This window comes from Convolutriloba macropyga, unplaced genomic scaffold (genome assembly GCF_964194025.1).
Source record: "Convolutriloba macropyga unplaced genomic scaffold, txConMacr16.3 SCAFFOLD_3837, whole genome shotgun sequence".
Classification (NCBI taxonomy): domain Eukaryota; kingdom Metazoa; phylum Xenacoelomorpha; order Acoela; family Convolutidae; genus Convolutriloba; species Convolutriloba macropyga.
Genome location: NW_027450488.1, coordinates 1 through 20,000, shown reverse-complemented (window position 1 = coordinate 20,000; position 20,000 = coordinate 1). Strand labels below are relative to the sequence as shown.

The 20,000-nt window shown below is 35.8% G+C and overlaps 1 protein-coding gene across 1 annotated transcript; it reads right to left on the bottom strand.

Annotated features, from left to right (window-relative positions):
* Window positions 1–16,302: 16,302 nt before the first annotated feature.
* LOC142355944 (uncharacterized) lies at window positions 16,303–19,298 on the bottom strand. Its single transcript, XM_075407949.1, has 2 exons — window positions 18,858–19,298; window positions 16,303–16,781 (listed from the first exon to the last, which is right to left on the bottom strand). The coding sequence occupies exons 1-2, from the start codon at window positions 18,913–18,915 to the stop codon at window positions 16,528–16,530; spliced, it is 312 nt and encodes a 103-aa protein (XP_075264064.1). The 5' UTR covers window positions 18,916–19,298; the 3' UTR covers window positions 16,303–16,527.
* Window positions 19,299–20,000: the final 702 nt, after the last annotated feature.

The following is a 20,000-nucleotide window of genomic DNA, read 5'->3' as shown; positions in this document are numbered from 1 at the left end:
ATATTCATAGATAATAGTTGCTTAGATATATCTAGCATTTCGTCATATAATCTATCATGACCAGCTTTTGTTTCTAGTGTTAATAATTCTAGTCTTTCTATTGAGTCGTTGGGGTCAGTCTTAGTAAGACCATTAGCTTCTATTTGTTTATCAGTCTCATAATCAGTCTCATAATCAGTTTCTTCTTCTTCTTCTACTATCCCTTGTTCATAATCACTAGTATTACGACGATATTTTTTATCTTCACTGGAGGTTGGTATTGATATAACACGAGAAGTGGGTTCAACGATACTAGCAAACATTCTTCTTATAAGTTTGGTCTATTACTTTTAGTATCTTCTCTTTGTTTATAACCAATATCCCTTAGAAATTGTTTTATTTTGATTTCATCACCTTTTATATCTCTTTCGGTTACATCTTTATTAGTAATAAATATAGAAAAATCCTTAGAAAAAAATAGACTTCACCTTTTATTTTTATACCATCACGGACTAGAGATACATCTACATCATTTATTTTAAATTTGTTTGAATTTATATCAACTGATTTTAAATGGAATTGTTTATTTGTTTGTTTACCCATTAGTAATAAAATGTCAATCATATCATTGTCTACGGCAAAAGTTTGCACTCTTCAATATTTTAATGTTCGTGTGTAGATCGGGTGTGAGTGTTAAGAGGGCGGCCCGTTCATCAAGAAAGCTGCTTTGTTGATGGTGTCCTAGACTCTTTAAAGTATTAGTGTTACTGTCTAGCACAGCCAAAGTTTTGTTTTGAAGAGCCTGCATTGTTTCAGCGTTTGTATTTAAAGTTTTAGTTAAAGGATCAAATAACTCTTCTATTTCGCCATAATATTCTTGTTGTTTTAATTTATCTTCTAATCTATTCTTTCTGTTTTGTTTTTCTAGTTTACTTAATTCTATGATTTTATCTAGTATAGCCATTTTTTATATTGAAAAATATTATTATTATACTATGTATGAATTAGATCTATAATTATAATAACTCATTATATAATCTATTAGCTGCTTCTATTAATTCTCTATTACTATTTATAGTTAATTCCTTAATATTGTTAATCAAGAGGGTGGCTTCACCGATAAGCTTATTTTTATCCCTATCTATTGTCTTCTTGATCGGTGAAAACGGTTCCCTGATCGGGGAAGCCGCTTCACGGATCTTATTTATTAAATCCCTTTTAAATAGGTACAAGTCCTCGTCATGGGGATAGCTTTTGATATTATTCACATAGAATCTTTTATCATCAAAATTACTTAAACTTCTTTTACTTATCTTTATTGTGGCCATACTTCTACCTACTTTTTGGATTCTGCTTTCCTCTATTATCCTTTCCCTATTATCTACTAGAGCACTATAATATTCCTCATGCTTTCCATTACTTTCTTTCTTTATTCCTTTCTCTTTAGCCCCATAATTCTTTATACTATAAGTCTTAGGTTTTATTACAATAAATTCTTCTATTATTTTACTCCCCAGCTCGTGCTCAAACTTGCCGGGGACTTTGTTATTTGTATTTATGGGATTATCCAGATTGGACAAGTCCATGTACCCGTTGACAACCTTGCCTTTAGTGAAACCTAATATAGAACTGTCAGTATCCATATAATGTAGGCGATGGTTTTAGTACATCATAATAAAATTTGTACATGTGGAGTTTGCTTAACTCCAATACAGTAGAGCCTAGATATATAGGTTTATCATATTGTATTTCCTTTTTATAGAATTATATTAGAGCATAGTTTTCATATCTAATTACATCCCTACATGTTGGTTTACTAACAGCTTTAAATATTTCGTAATCATCGGTTAGAATCTTAGCTTCTAGAAACTTTAATGGATACTCACAACTTTCACCAAACAATGTATTATTCATTAACTTAAAAATATCTTTCTCAGGTTCAGTTTCAGCTTCAGCTCTCATTTTAGTATTAAGTTCAATGTAGTCTCAAATTGTATAATCTTGCTTAAATTTAATTATTCTATGCACTATAGTAACCTTTATACCCATCTTAACAACAAACTTTAACATCCGATAGTGTATTGGGTATTCATATTTATTATTCTGATCTATTATTATTTTCTTGCTTTTTGATGAAGTTGGGGGACTTTGTTTGTATCCCAGTTCATTATTCTCTGCTTCTCTTCTATGGGGTAGTAGTTGGAAGTTGCTAGTTCTCTCTTTACATTCATTAGTATATTCTAAATCACAGATAAGCCAATAGCCGTAATCACTATCATCTGAAGTATTTAATACTTCATCTAGAGTTGTATTGGAGTACTCAAAATCTTTATATGGTAGCTTTTGCATTAGTGCAAAACCGTATAAGTTATTGGCATCGATGTACCAGAAGGATCTTTGATCATGGGAATTCGTCCATCCAGGAACCGGCTTCACCGATGCTTCGCCATGCTTCGCCGTGGATCTTTGACTAGAGCTTTCGTTTTGACTTCTAATATACCTATCACCCATAACACCACATATGCCACCTCTCATTGCACTAATGAAGTCTTTTAGTATTTGCTCATCTTGTATTGTGTCTGATTCAACTTTGCTTAGTTTTAGGAAACAATCGAAGCTGTAGCTTGGTAGACTAATTTAATGTAGATGATTGAGTTTATATGTATTCATGTTTAACTTAACAAATAGATTGAAGCAATGTCCTAATATGAATATATCATTTTCCATATGTTCTGATGTTAATTCTTTACCTGTTTTATTACTATTAGAATTATTAAAATCATCTACTTCATCTTGAGTTGGTAACTTAGTTGTTAGTGATGAGCAAAAGTCTTGAATTGATAGATTACCTAGTTTATTATTATAGCTATTCTCATCCCTAAAGTTTTCATAACGATATAATGTTCTTTTTTTTTATGTTGTAAACTTTTGCTATTTTATCAAGAGACATTGTCAAGAAACTGTAACTATCTATAAAGTTTAATATACCCACTCTAAACATTCTAGTTTTACCATTAGTACTAGGTAAGATATCAATTCTTCTCCTGCTATTAATATGTTTAAATATCTCATTAAATAATAGATTGAAGTCATAGCCTTTACCATTATGAAATATTACTGGAATGAAGTTTTGATGTTTATAGTTCAAGTTACAAATATTACATGCTGGACCTCTACATCTACCTGTTTGATGACAGTGATCTCTAACTTTATTAACACAGTTTTTTTATTACCAATGTGGCATATAACATTAGCATCATGATACAATTTATCTTCTTCTGTAAATATCATTGCTTTGTTTATCTTAATACTATGTTTTGTTTCTATTTCTAATAAATCTCTAACATAATCATCGATGCAGTCTGGACCAAAGTATGATCTGTTATATACTTCATCTTTGCTATACCACCTATAGCCAATAGCAATAGGTACATGTTCAGATATCCTATATGTATTGCTACCAATGTTTTCATCTGTTCCTTTCATATAACATTCAATATCACTAAATATAACATTGTTCACTTCTTGTTGTCTATGTTGATTCCTAAATTTAATTTGTTAATACACAGCATTCATGGGTTTCATATTTATGTTGAGAACTAAACCAATAGGTACAATTATAACAAAACCAGAACTTGGCATGTTTGGTGTTAGGTCTTTCTAGTAATACTTCTACATTTTTAATTAGGGCACAGTGTTCGCTCCATGCTACTATTCTTACATTATGTCTACCTTTTACCAAGTTAGAACATTTCTTTAAGCGTTCTACTTTGACTATGTTACCTTGAGTAGGCCTGTGGTGAAGCACGACCGTAGGTCTGTAAACCAAATATTGATATTATTTTTATTTTGGATTTTTGTTATATAATCATATGCAGTTTCATTATATTCCCAGTCATCGACTAGATTATTAATATACTTATTTTCTCTAGTTGCATTTTCAGTTACAGGATGCAATAAAGCTGTAATACATAATCGTAGACAGTTAAATTTATTACTTCTGATATTTAAAATCGCTTTTGTTTTATCTCTTAGACCTGGTGGCAGTTCAGTATAAGATCCTAATGATGGTTTATTCCTTTCTATGTTTATTTGCATGTCTGTTATTCCGATAAACTCATAATCGTAGCCGTAACCCTCATACGTGTCTCTAACACAATCAAGCCATTGGTTTAGATTCAGTCGACGATCTTTATCCATATATTCATCGGTTCTAAAGTTTATATTAGTAGTCTTTTCTTCTTCTGAGTGCCTCTTCTTATATAAACAATTGGCAGTAACTTTATATCTATATGATTTAAATGGTTTAAACTCGTCTATTATGTAATCTACTGGTTCATTAATATCCTTGATAAAACTACCCTTAGATTTAGTAATATATAACTGCCTTTGATTAAAGCTTGATTTAATATTATAGTTATCGTTTAAGACAACGTTTTCTCTCCAGTGTTTTTTCATGTGAGTTTGTAGACCTATCTGATTTTCAAACTTATCGCCACAAACCCAGCATGGTTCACTTTTAGTTTCAGTTTCAGTTTCAGTTTTAATTATATCCTTAGTTTTAATAATAACCTTAGTTTTGGTCTTAGTTTTAATAATATAATCATCTTCATCCGAATTATACACCTTCTCCAAGATTTCTTCTTCTTCAGACCCAAACATTTTCTCCAATAGTTCCTTATGTTTGAGATCGTATGATTGACGCCTGTATAAACCCTTCTTTGATTCAAAGGATAGATTACAGACATCGCAGAAGTTTATGACACTAGTATTAGTTGATTGAGACATGATGTATTTATTTAGGGAAATAATCAAAATATAATTTTTCGAAAAATGAAAATGAAGTGTGTTAAGTGTAAAAATAAGCCTTGGAAAAAATGTTGAAATAATTGTAAAGAATTAGAATATTCTTGTTATGTATGTAAAAATATGGTTAAAGTGAAAGATTATATAGAACATTTGGCATATCATTACTCTGATCCTGATCAATATCTAACATGTAGTATGTGTCATGTTTATAAACATATATCATTATATAGATTTAGAAATAGGAAATGTAGACTATGTATTTATCTTCATAGATATAGATATGGTCATACTAGAAATCAATTCAGAGAGCAAGTTTATAAGTATAATATTCAAGAAGCTAATTCTTCTTCTTTTAATTTATCAGTCATGTAGTTTTGGTTTTTATTGATATTAATTTTAGGTTTGACCTTTTTTTCTTAATTAATAACAGATTTAGAATAAATAAAGAGTGAAAATCACTCTAAGAGTAATTCATAAAATAATGATTGATTTTGATTGATTTTTTTATTTTGATTGATTTTTGATTGAATATAGAGCTAATATATAGTAGTGAATAAAATGGGGGTAAAAGCAAGTAGTAGATATATAGATTAGTGGGAAAAAGGTGGTATTTAGTCATCTTCCGATTAGAAAGTGGCGGAATAGCACTTTTTTCCCACTACTAGGGAGATTTCACAAATTTTAAATCCTTTCTGAAATCAAGCAAACTAGGAATATTAAGACGAGCCCCCAAAAACATTACTGGAAGTATTTTTTTTTCGCAAAAATAGCATGAAATACTACACTTGACATTCTAGCACAGATACTTGGCTGCAATAATGTGAGGTTTCATTTACAACATGACACTCGAATTAGAAAATCATGTAAATACATTAAATGCCCACAGTTTAGGGTCTGATTGATCACTTTCCCAAAAAAAGAAAAGAGAAATTAAAAAACCTTCCTGCTTATTTGCAAAAAACCTCATTTTTTCCAAATTAAAAGCAACACTGTTCGTTTCTACACAGGCTAAGACACTTTTATGAAAATTTATTACCAGAATGAGGAAGTATACTGCAGTTAATGTGCCGTACAATTCAATTTCTTTGTTAGTTCTCGTCTCTCAATTCTTGGACGGTTTCTGGATTATGCTTCAATGCTTGCCCAGGTCGAGGTGGCCAGACCGAAGTGACCTCTGATCAGACCATCTTTGAGCGCACACATGTTCTCGGTGCGCTCGAATTACATGGTCTGGAGAAGACTTCGAGCGCACTTTTGTCCAGACAATGGTCTGGATCTTGTCTGATCAGAGGTCACGTCGGTCTGGGACGGTCTGACCAGAGGCAGTTTTGAGCGCAAACTTGTCTCATCAGGGGCCAATTCGAGCGCACACTAGTCTGATCAGAGGCCGATTCGAGCAAATTTTTTTTTCATTTTTTTGTTTTTGTTTTGCTGACTGAGGCTGTCTCTCCCAAGAGTCTACAATACAGACGCATTCTGATCAGAGACCCATCGAGAGCCTGATGGGTTGATCAGAAACAAGAGTCCCAACTGATAGCAACTGCCGGTCCCGTTTTGAAAAGATTGGGATTAACTGTAGATCAAGACATTATTATGTAAAGCTGTCTAAGTTCATCTATTAAGTCAAAAACATGAATTATTGGCATACTCAACAAATTGTTTTTCCGCCACTTTGGATTTCTTTTAATTGGCAATACTTTTATTATAGGCTTTTCCTTAGTCGAATATATTTCTGAAAACATCAATTTTTATGAAATGATTATATTATAACAACATTGACAGACTTTTTCATGTTCAAATCCTTTCTCTGATCAGACTATTTTCAACGCACTTTAGTCTGATCATTAGCAAATTCGAGCACACTTCAGTCTGATCAGAGGCGATTTCGAGCGCACTTCAATCTGATCAGAGGCAACTTCGAGCGCACTTCAGTCTGATCAGAGGCGATTTCGAGCGCACTTCAGTCTGATCAGAGGCGAATTCGAGCGCACACTCGTCTGATCAGGTGGTGACATTCGACTGCACAATAGTCTGATCAGAGGAAGTTTTCGAGCGCACTCTAAGCGCACACGGAGCTTAGAGCGCACTCTAGTCTGATCAGAGGTCAACGCAGTCTGGCTCGGTCTGATCAGAGGTCACTTTTGTCTGGAATGGTCTGATCAGAGGCCATTTCGGTCTCGACCTCAACCTGGGTAGTCAATTATATTTGGAGCTACTGTGTGAAATCTGGTATTATTTTGAGACATTTCACTTGAAACCGATTTTGGCTCGTTTTAAAATGGTTTTTTCCTTCCAGTCCTTGAAAGGCTTCCATACCTTATGTGTTCCCAAATTAAGTGAAATCTACTTATGACAGTTTTGAGCAATTGGTCTCCACAAAAATTATTTTGCGGTGAAAAGTAGATTAGACTTTTCATCTTGGAGTATAAAAGTGGAAAACACTTACTGAAATTTTCAATTAGGGGAGTTTCTTTTTGTTATCAAAGTATGTAAGTGCGCTTCACACGCACAGTGTATTAATATAGAAAAACTGAAACATAGTTACAAAAGTGAGTACATTACCTTGTGAAATTTGGTGCCGGTAAACGCTGGTAATGTTGCGATTCTTGCAAAGTTCTTTCAGATAAAAAGAAAGAAATGATGATCAGCTTGCAAGATTATTGCACGGTTTTAAATTCTTGATGACTCTGGTACCTACACAACAATTAGAGTACCCAGACTGAACGTCAAATTATAATCAGTACTGGCTCATTGAAACTGCAAATCTTGGATCAGTAATGTATCAGAGCTCTGATCATGTCAATTTTTGGACTTCGCACGTCTTAAATCAAGTTATAAGTCTTGGCAAGTCTTGAGTCAAGTCGCGAGCCCAGCTTTTATTGGTGGTTTGCTTTTGTTTTATAAAGAAAAAACAAGGCCGCCACTTACAGGCGTCTGCCTAAAAAAACTCTCCAAATTGAGAAAAAGAAGCGCAAGACAACACGAGCATTGAGAGAAATTTCACTTGATGGAGAATAAAAAAATATATATACACCCAATTTATGTACAACCATTCGGTGAAGAAAGTTTATATACATTAAGAAAGAGTTTGAGTTCTTGTTAAAATTGAGTTTTGGAAATCACTGTATTAAAACATTTCATCACCATCAGGTGGACTCAGCCATTTCAAGTGCTGTGAAGGACTTCTATTGTGTGATATCGACATTGCACTTGAATTGGTCGTTTGACCTCTTGGCTAGCCTCGTAGAGTACGAGGGACGAGTTTCAATTGCTTCAGGTAAGTAATCTCTTATAATAACGGAACAATACTAAACAAACAAACAAACACCTTCTGCGCATCTGCTGATCGGTTAGCGCACTGAACCAAACCATCGTGCTTCACTTCACTGTAACATTTCTTAGAGTTCATCCAAATAGAATATGTCTTCTGGTTCAAATCAAGTCGTAAAATCTCATCACTTTAAAGACGAAGAATTTTGTTGTTGTTATAAAAAAAAGAGTTCATTTAAATTGAAGATAATAGGATTTAGATCAAAAATGTGTTTTCAACTTCAATTAAAAGAAGTAATGATGTGATAAAAAGTGCTACGCTGACCTAAACCGTAAAACCACTGAAACCAAACCGCGCGTAGCACATTGCAACTTGGACTGTTGTTCTTCTTTTCTTTAAATCAGTGGAGTATCAATAAAACATGTTCTAAAAATTGTAATGATATCGAAATAGGAGACAATGACAAAGCAGGGATTCAAACTTCCGTCGCAAAATTTGTCTATTTCTCGTTCTCGCTTTTAGCCGCTGCACCGTCTCATTAATATTCAATTTTAAAAGATATGTTGATAAAAGCTGCTGAGAGCGACATGAGTTGTGAAAATGTAAAAAGAAAAAGAAATGAAGCCTTGGCGAGAGTGGGAATCGAACCGTGGTCGTAAAATATATTTTGTTTGATTATAGTTTTTGACGGTCATCGCGACTGGGCCGTTGGCTACTCATTCGAGGGATGAATTAAAACAAAAAAAATTGTTCTCCATTTCCAATGAGATTAATTGTATATACAAAAAAAAGAACAAGCCATGAGCTAAAAGTGCTACGCTAACCTGAACCTTAAAACCATTGGAACAAAACCTCGCGCAGCACAAAACTATAATATCAGATTTTTCTGTTGCTTAAAAAAATCAGTGGAGTGTTGAGTAAAGAGTTAAAAAGAATAAGATGGATGAAAGTTATGGGAGGAAAGCTTTGGTAATCTGTTCAGCCCCGAATTTGCTAAGCGAGCGGCTGGCTGAACAGAAGGAGACAAATGAGTGAAATGGAATAAAAGTGAGTTGTATCTGGCCCCTAATTGACTAAACGAGCGGCTGGCCATATACTCGTAACATGTCTGATAAGTTTAGGAAACGCATGTGTCAGAAATATAAAATGTAGGAAAACATTCGCAAGTTGATACTTCGCGGCTACGAACTCCTGTTGATTCGACTTGTCAATTTCGTTTTCTCGTTTTTCACCGCTGCGCCATTTTGCTCTGCTGTAACACGTAAAGTAAATGTTTTTGAGCCAGCTGTAGGTAACTGATGCTTTAATCGAGATAGAGCATAAACCAAATACCAAAATTTGAAGAGAGTTGGACTCGAACCGTAGTTGTTGGTACAGAGTTCTTCCAGTTCACCCATCCCCCCCCCCTCACATCCGCGCTGCTGGCTAACAATTTGCTGTTTTTTTGTTTGCTGGTTATCTATTTCGTATGTTTGTTTTTTTCCCTTTTCTTTTTTCCTCCTTCAGCCAGATTTCAAAATATAGTTGCACCTCCTTTTTTCCCAGTTTTGTCTTCGTTTTCCTGTTGATTATTTTCCCAAGTTTTCCACTGACTTCAGTCCGACTACCGATCTTTGCTAGAAAACGATGAATAATCTTGAAACAAGGGATACGCTGGGGCTCGATCCTTGTTCTGTAATTCGACAGTATTTTGATCTTCTATCTACGCCGAACGTCCATAGTGCGCCAGTTAATCATTTTTTTTAGTACTGAAGCGGGTCGAGAATACTTTTGGAAGTGTTTAGCAGGCACTGTCGTTTTTTGTGTATTAGATCTATTACAGACTATGTTGTGTTTAATTGCCGGACTAATATACCCATTGGCTAGTTTAATCTGAAGTTCTTTAATCATTTGCATGTTTGCCTCTTCATGGAGTTTTTGGACCCTCTAACATCTTAGTTTTCTTGAGCAAATCCTAGGGGCTCTATTTTGGACGTACTGTATTTTATTAATGATTGCTTGGGATTGGTCCATCCAGCAGGCATTAGAATACAAAAAGTGGTCGGATTCAAGTTTTTGTATACCAAAAGGAGACTTTGTTCATTAATGTTTAGATTGCTAAGTCTCCACAGTTGAAATAACCTGCTGTTTGCTTTCTTTATAAACTATTGCAGTGATCGTTCCATCTGAGATGAGGAGCGAGAGTGATACACAGAAACTTTAGCGACTCTGTTTTTCCAATGGGTACGCCTTTTATTTTTAGGTTGAGTTCAGACTCTTTCTTTGATGGGTTTTTGAAGATCATGTACTGGGTTTTATTGGGATTTTTTAATTTTCAAGAGGTCACAACAGTCTATGAGGCTATTCAATTATGATTGCAGATTGTTTTGAATTAATTGTGTTGAGCGAGATCTGTAGTACAAGGCAAAATCGTCAGCGAACTGTGAGATCTGTGCTTTCAGTTCTGGCAATCGGCTAACGAATATAGGAAAAAGAATGGGAGCAATTACGCTGCCTTGGGGCACTCGGGCTGTCGGGCAAAATTTGGAACTTACGGTGGAATTTATCTTTGCGTATACACTCCTTTGTGACAAGAATGATTTTATCCACTTAATAATTGGGAGCTTTAGCTCAATTGAATATAATTTGTGGATCAATCCTAGACGCCACACAGCATCAAACGCTTTTTCAACATCCAGGCACACTCAACCAACCATTTCGGACCACTGAAAAGCTTCACTAACGTGCTGAGTAAGTTTGATAAGGTTGTTTGTGGTACAGCGATGTTTCCTGTATGCGCTCTGAGTTTCGCCAAAAACATTTAAACTTTCGCAGTGTTCTAAGACAATGTTTTTCACAACAGTATTACACATTTTGTCGAGGCAATTTGTAAGACTAATGGGTCGATAATTTCCAGCCTTTGAGCAGTCTTTGTCTTGCTTTGGTATCATTTTTATCTGATTCCTTCCAATTTACTGGAACATACGAGTTGTTAATTGAGCTAGAAATTAGGAGGCAGGCTAGGGCTTTAACACTTATTGGTAACTCTCTGAGTAGTTTGTAGCAGATTTTATTAGGACCTGGGCATGACTTTTTCGATTCTCTCAAATTTTCATCCAATTCCTTTGTTGTGATCACAAAACAAAGCTGCTCGGTGTCTACAACTGACCTTAAAACCGCTTTAGTTTGATTTTCAATTTTCTCACAGTGTTCAGCAATTCCTGATGAAACCGGGGGTGTGATTTTTCATGGTATCCTTTAGCAATTGTTTGAACAATTCGCTTTTTTTCTGATCAGCCTGCGACACTTTATTGTTTAAATTGGGATAGTCCCCAGTTTTCTGTTTTGACTCGTGATCATTTGTTAGTTCTTTTATTGCTCTCCAAAAACCTTTACTGCCCTTATCACTTGCACGTTCCAAAATTTTTTCTCTTTTTCTTTCTTCTGATTGCCTAATCGATCGTTTGATTCCTTTTTGTAGATATTTTATCTCTGTTCTTAGAGACCTTAAATCTTCGTGTTTAGCAGGCACTGTCGTTTTTTGTGTATTAGATCTATTACAGACTATGTTGTGTTTAATTGCCGGACTAATATACCCATTGGCTAGTTTAATCTGAAGTTCTTTAATCATTTGCATGTTTGCCTCTTCATGGAGTTTTTGGACCCTCTAACATCTTAGTTTTCTTGAGCAAATCCTAGGGGCTCTATTTTGGACGTACTGTATTTTATTAATGATTGCTTGGGATTGGTCCATCCAGCAGGCATTAGAATACAAAAAAGTGGTCGGATTCAAGTTTTTATATACCAAAAGGAGACTTTGTTCATTAATGTTTAGATTGCTAAGTCTCCACAGTTGAAATAACCTGCTGTTTGCTTTCTTTATAAACTATTGCAGTGATCGTTCCATCTGAGATGAGCAGTGAGAGTGATACACAGAAACTTTAGCGACTCTGCTTTTCCAATGGGTACGCCTTTTATTTTTTTGGGTTGGGTTCAGACTCTTTCTTTGATGGGTTTTTGAAGATCATGTACTGGGTTTTATTGGGATTTTTTAATTTTCAAGAGGTCACAACAGTCTATGAGGCTATTCAATTATGATTGCAGATTGTTTTGAATTAATTGTGTTGAGCGAGATCTGTAGTACAAGGCAAAATCGTCAGCGAACTGTGAGATCTGTGCTTTCAGTTCTGGCAATCGGCTAACGTATATAGGAAAAAGAATGGGAGCAATTACGCTGCCTTGGGGCACTCGGGCTGTCGGGCAAAATTTGGAACTTACGGTGGAATTTATCTTTACGTATACACTCCTTTGTGACAAGAATGATTTTATCCACTTAATAATTGGGAGCTTTAGCTCAATTGAATATAATTTGTGGATCAATCCTAGACGCCATACAGCATCAAACGCTTTTTCAACATCCAGGCACACTCAACCAACCATTTCGGACCACTGAAAAGCTTCACTAACGTGCTGAGTAAGTTTGATAAGGTTGTTTGTGGTACAGCGATGTTTCCTGTATGCGCTCTGAGTTTCGCCAAAAACATTTAAACTTTCGCAGTGTTCTAAGACAATGTTTTTCATAACAGTATTACACATTTTGTCGAGGCAATCTGTAAGACTAATGGGTCGATAATTTCCAGCCTTTGAGCAGTCTTTGTCTTGCTTTGGTATCATTTTTATCTGCGATTCCTTCCAATTTACTGGAACATACGAGTTGTTAATTGAGCTAGAAATTAGGAGGCAGGCTAGGGCTTTAACACTTATTGGTAACTCTCTGAGTAGTTTGTAGCAGATTTTATTAGGACCTGGGCATGACTTTTTCGATTCTCTCAAAATTTCATCCAATTCCTTTGTTGTGATCACAAAACAAAGCTGCTCGGTGTCTACAACTGACCTTAAAACCGCTTTAGTTTGATTTTCAATTTTCTCGCAGTGTTCAGCAATTCCTGATGAAACTGTGGTGTGATTTTTCATGGTATCCTTTAGCAATTGTTTGAACAATTCGCTTTTTTTCTGATCCGTGACTGCCTGCGACACTTTATTGTTTAAATTGGGATAGTCCCCAGTTTTCTGTTTTGACTCGTGATCATTTGTTAGTTCTTTTATTGCTCTCCAAAAACCTTTACTGCCCTTATCACTTGCACGTTCCAAAATTTTTTCTCTTTTTCTTTCTTCTGATTGCCTAATCGATCGTTTCATTCCTTTTTGTAGATATTTTATCTCTGTTCTTAGAGACCTTAAATCTTCGCCGAAAGCACTTTTGAGCTGTCTTCGCTTTCTTTTTTTCAGTTTTATCAATTTTCGTGTCCCAATACTGTACGGAAACTTGCTTTTGATGAAATAGGAATCTTCCAGCGATTTGTGTATTAATTCAGCCAGGCTACTGCTAAACTGATTTAGATCATCCTTTCCCGGATACTGCGCAGGCCAAAGAATCGATGTTCTATAAGACTTTCTTGTGTTTTCTTTAAAAATTCTGAAATCAGTTTTAGGTTTCAAGTCAAACATTTTCTTTATTTTGAGTTTCAACGTTGTAATTTTGGTTCTGTGGTTACTGCCTAGCTCCTCTGAGACTTCAAAATTGTTAAAATTCGTAAAAACTGTACTACCGCAAAAGTGCAAATTGAGCTTATTTCTGCTTTTACCGTCAACCGACTTATATGTGTAGTGACAATTGTTTTGCAATTTAAAATGGCCTTTTTCAATTAGATTTAAAAGCTTCTCGCCGTTTTCGAAATCATAGGAGCAGTTTAGTTCTTGGTGGGGTGAGTTGAAGTCACCACATACAGAAACATTTGACATTATTTCTGAGAATAATTTTTCCAGTGAAAGTGGTTTTCCAGGCGAATTGTAAACAGATACTATCCAAAAGTCCCCAAAAAACAGCAGCGTGATGCATAGTTTCAGTATTTCTAAGGTTTTTCCCTCGGTATTCGTTCTCTTTTTCAACTGGTTCTACTCGCTTTATGACAATGTTGTTCTTTATCAAGATAACAGAACCATGGTGACCGTTGGCATAAGTTTCTTTTGCAACAATATAATAACTGAGAGGGGTTGACTTCTGCCATTTTTTCACTTCATTTACGCAAATTATATCTATGTCTTTTTCGGCCGAAAATAAAATCAGATTGTTTATTTTGTTGTTTAGACCTCGACAGTTCCATTGCAAATTTTTTAGCTTATCCATTTTGGGTAAAGTTTTGGTTGTTTGCTAGGTTGTTAGGCGGCATTGTATTAACAGAGGTGATATTTGTACTCTTAATGCTCTCATGTACTCTTTGACCGTCAATTTTTTCATTGAAGATGCGTGAGGCGCTGTAAGAGACAATGTTTATTATATCACTGTAGGACATGGTATTGAGAACTGTTTTACTCAGGACTTCGTATTTTACTCAGGACTTCGGCTACTAAAACAGCTATTTTTTTCAATTTGTGGCGGGAGTTCAGTGTTTTTTGCGGTTTGAAGTTTTTGCTGCGTCAGAGTATTTATTCTCATTTATCTTTCTTGAAGCCTCAGTTAACTTTTGCTGATAGGCCGGACAACTGCGATAAACTGTCGCATGCGCAGTACCACAGTTTGAACGCTTTGCGTTTTCTTTTTGAACACTTTGATTTCTTTAACACTTTGCTCCTGCGAGCAGCGGAGGCATCAAGTGGCGTTTCTGCATTCTTTAGCAGATAAGACCAAATTGTTGGGATTTGAAAAATTGCCTTACGTGGGGTGGTTCTCGGCTTGCTTCACATCGGTATAACTGCCAACCAATTTTGACACCATGCTTTTGAGCTGCGCTAACATGATTATTGGAATCAGTTATGACTCGAATTAATTTTGTTGGTTGGCCAGTTGCTCGGCTTGTTATTCGTGTAACTTTGCTGACATTCATTGCGTTGTTGTTTTCGAGCTCAGCTTTTTTCTCATCTTCATTAATGCTGTGATGCACATTTACAATTACGAAGCTTGGTTCGGTTTTTGGCATTCACAGTTGCATTTGGAAAGGCTTGAGTTAGGTTTACGGTCAGCATTAGGCATTCTCTAGATGCGAGGTCCTAAGGTTGAATAAAAAAATCGGCATTGTTCTTCAACTCTCTTATGTGCTTTATTTTGACCATTTGAAAGTTCGATCTGATTGCTCTTGCAAACTGTATTTGCGATGGCCTTGGATCAAGAGAAAGAACAATAGGTCTAACGTTTGTGATTGGAACTTGTGCTTGTTTTCTGAACCTTTTGCTTTTACTTCGCACTTCAGTAAAATCGCTTTCATCTTGTGTTGTTTCGTCGGCTGTCATTCTGGCTTCAGATAAAAGCCTTTCAATTTGGCTCATTTTAAAACTCAGCCTCAAAGAGGCTCTGACTTCTCGAAAAATTCTCTAATAAGACTTAATTTGGCCAAGTTGTTTTTCCGTTTAAAGGGTTGATTAAAAGTAAAGTGCTAAGTTTGGTAGTGCTAGGCAAGTAAAACTTTAAGAATGGGGACTTAGGCGCTTTAAGATTGAGGGCTACTGCCTAGCAGAACGACGAAGATAAGAATTTGAAACAACTTTTAAGGCGTAGAGACTAAGTGAAAAAAGCCGATTAAAAGTCAGGATTTTAAAAAGCATTTTTTAGTGAAAAATCTCTTTTTATAAAAGACTCAGTCGCAAAGGACGTTCCTACACCAAGTGGAGTACTTGCTTGTAGCTTTCCTATCACACTTTGGGGTACTGATCCGAAAGTGGCATTAATAGCGTTTTAATCATCATGGACAACATTAGGCTGTCATAGCAACTTTTGAAAAACTGCCCATTGAAAGACAACTTGTCTTTGGGGTAAATATATAGTGCAATTGAAGTTGTTGTATGCTCAATTCAGTAATAGCTTGGTCAGATTAGCATATTTCTCGTAAAAAAAGATTTACCAAATTTTGCTAATTTTGAAATGCATTAATTATAAACAGTTTCTTCTTAAAACTCTACTTTCCTTAACTAAGCAAAAATAATGACTGCTAAAGTCTTGGTCAAGACTTGACTCAAGACTCGCCAAGTCTCGACCCAGACTTGAATCAAGACTTGCCAAGTCTTGAGCAAGTCTTGAGCAAGTCTTGACATGTCTTCACAAGTCTTAGGACTTGAGATAAGACGTGTTCAGTACTGATTTGTCAATTCAAGACGTATAGTTCACTGGAGAACTGCTGATCAAGACTTGAAATTCGTTCCAGATGGAATTTAATAAAAAAAAACAATTCGAAAAAACTAAAATTGAGTCGGTCCAAGAAATGTTGAAAAGCTTCCTTGAATAAAAATAAATTTCTCAATAGCGCATCATAAAAACGTCCATCGCAATTAAATCGTAGCAGCTGAGTTTACTTTCAATTAAAGTGACAAAATTTCCAGTGCTCTCTGAGATTTGCTCTCTGAATGCTGTGTTTGTATTATGATGATTACCACACGCAAAATATTATGGCAATTAACTGAAGATTGTAAACAGTTATATCACCCTAGCTCCCCCGTTTTCAATGAAACATTCCCGTCTTTTTGGCCGCCTCAAACTCTGATCCTGAGGCGGCTCTGTTTCGTTTCTGAGTGAGCCACTTCTCCAAAAGTGATTGGCTTGCACTTCCGACTGGACTTGCTTCAATTCGGAGAGTGGCCATTGGATGAGCCCGACAGAATTGGTCAGCCTGGAGAACTGCATCAATTAAGGTATCAATGTTGCTGTCTTTGCAATTGATGTGCTCTGAGAAGGATGCGGCTGTGATTCCAAACGCTGCCCAAATAAACAAACGAGCCATAACAAAAATACACACATGAGAAATACACACATGATAAATACACTCATGAAAAATACACAAATGAAGAAAGCGCGCGTCATCACAATCTTTAGTGGAAACAAATAAGGTTTTAATTTTCCTAGCAACCACCCGGGTTGAGGTTTGGCGGTGAATTTTCGTAAGAAATGCGGTGAAATGCGGTGAAAAAATTAATTTTCACGGCGTATTTCTTACATCTTTTTTGCAGTGAATGCAGTGAATCGCGGTGCATTATTTATTTTCACCGCGTTCTCGGTATTTTTACAAAAAAGAAACATCACTACAGGGGTTCGAACCTCTGACCTCATGCATGCCTTCATCTGCTTATTCCACTGCGCCAAATGCCACGTACTTTTAATATTTCTTGTAAATTTAAATCCGAGTGAGTAAACATTGGAAAGCAAATGCGGTGAATTTTTGTAAGAAATGTGGTGAATTTTGCGGTGAATTTATACCAGGAGGCACGTGCTAAAAACTGTAACTTTAAGAAACACCACTTCATAATGTTGATTATAGAGATGTAATTCAATGGTTATGAAATGGATGACATTTTCACGGTAGCAAAAGAAGATTTAGTGAAGCAAATCTCACGAAAGTTTCAACTGTTGACAAGGAACAACAGTGGGCAAAGGGTAAGCCAAACTTATCGTGCCGAAGTATCCATAAATCAAGGGTCTGTTTTGAAACACCACCAACACTGGCGTCAGTGAAGCAAGCTGATTAGTTTAATTCTCTGACGTCCGGCCACAGCGGCACCAACACTACACATTCAATATTAACTGACGGCGGAAAACCTTTGTAAGAAATGCGGTGAAATGCGGTGATATATGTATTTTCACCGCAATCACCGCATTTCTTACAAAAACTCGTCGCATTCACAGCAGTTCTTACAAAAATTTACCCAAAATCTCAACCCGGGTAACAGCAACCACCCGGGTCGAGGTTTGGTAGTGAATTTTCGTAAGCAATGCGGTGAAATGCGGTGAAAAATTGATTTGCACCGCGCATTTTTACATTTTTTTGCGGTGAAAGCAGTGAATCGCAGTGAAATGCGGTGAAAAAATGATTTTCACCGCGTACTTTTTACATCTTTTTGCGGTAAATGCAGTGATTCGCATTGAATTTTTTTTCACGCATTCCCCGCTTTCGCCGCATTTCTTACATTAATTTGGCCCAAACGTCGATGCGGTGATTTTTACGGTAATTTTGCGGTGAGTATTTGTAAGAAATGCGGTAAAATGCGGCGAAACTTATATTTTCACTGCATTCACCGCAATCACCGCATTTCTTACAAAAATTAACCGCATTCACCGCATTTCTTACAGAAATTTACCCAAAAACCTCAATCCGGGCATACAACTCCTCCCCTCCAGCCCCAAATGGTGGCGGGTAATTAAAAACGTCGCACTTTTCCATTGAAACATAATGAAACTAACGGACTGACCCCCCCCCCCATCCCACCTCTTATTGGGCTGCAATAATTTTATTAGGCTGCATGTTATTTTACTTTATTAGGCTATTATTAGGCTCCTGTTCTTTAATTTCATCAATTGCTTCCGTCTTTTTTGTTTAATTGGGCAGTTTGTTCAACTCCCCTCTCTTTACCTCACTAAATTAGTTTTGATTGAAATCTATAAAAATTGAGTGGAGGGGCTACTGTAGTCTGTCTTTCTGCAAAACGGCTAGCTTGAACCTTCTTCTCTGTGGGCGCGGTGAGTGTTCCAAAAATGAGATTACAAAGAAAGAGAAAAGAGCAGAAACTGTTCTCTTCAGTTGGCAAGAAACCTCTTATAGCCAGTTAGAGTTTACAAGATCCAACCAAAATTAGTTGTCAATTATAATCTGGCAGAGACAGTAAATTGATCAGTAAAATTAAATATTTGATCATTTTACTGCTAAAGCTGTTATAATCCTAAGAGCAGGAGTTAAAAAGCAGTTAAACGGGTGGATGGAGGTTGGGTTGGAGTTTATAGGTTTATTTGTGGGTTTGTGGGGCGGGGGCATGAACAGAAGTGATAATGGCGATAACTTACCGATTATTTGAAAGAGGAGGTAGATTAAAAACCAATCTAGAGTTTCACGGTTGCTCATTTTGCAAAATAATAAAGTGAAATTAAGACTTTGTTTTGCTTAGAAGAGATGTAGTTGAACAGGCTCAGTCGTCACAAAATGAGAGAGAAGGCAAGTGACTTTAGTTGTTTTGTTCTCTTTTCTGAAGTAGTGGGCTGCTACTATTTCTGCTTTGCTCTTCTGCTTTTGATAAGTTTGTTTAAAGATGCGACAAAGGAGTTGTTTTGCGAGAGAGGGAAAGGAAAGCCTTATTCTTTATCCAAAAGAGGAGACTGAATAATAAATAAACTGATATTATAAAAGCAAATCTATTTACTTGTAGAGAATCAAGAAATCACCTTTGGCCAAAAAGCAAATCACAATCGGTTCATTTTGTTTATTTTTGGACAGTTGCGACAATAATGAATTGTGTGGAATAAATAAATTGAGATTAAAGGCGGATATTTTTCAATTAAGCCACCCCGGGCAGTGAAATCTAGCGGTTATAGGAGTAAAAAAAGAGACTTGGAAAAGATACAGACCAATTATATCTCAAAAGGAGACTGATCAAGTCGCCAGATTATTTCAATTTCAAACACTCTCTCTGCGTCACTAGTCTCACTAAACTTTACCAATTCTTACAAGACGAATAACAATACTTGCCCTTATCCATACTATCAAAAAAAGTATATAAGTCATTTTTTTTCTGTAAAGCATCAGTAAAGACGGCTCAATGCGAACACATGAAATTCAATTGGACAAAATTGTGTCTTTTTGGGGTAAAAGGGTTGAAAAGTTCCCTACTTTGGAAAGTCTTTGTTGCATAAATTTAAATCTTTAATGAGACCTTGTAACACTTCGAAACACGACATGATGTCGAATGATGCCATTTTGAATTGCCATTTTGAATGAGGTTAAAAAATCCTAATTGAGACATTCTATTCTGAACAAGTGTTTGAGTCCTTCTCAGACACCTTTTTCCTAATTTAACATTTCGAAACAAACAAAATATAACTGTTAGTGGTAATACAGCTAGATTTTTGTCTTTTTTGAGATGCGCCCTCAAAAATGAGGCTTACTTTAAATCAGATCTCTACCACTACCCTTTTTCTTGCCTAATTTTAAAT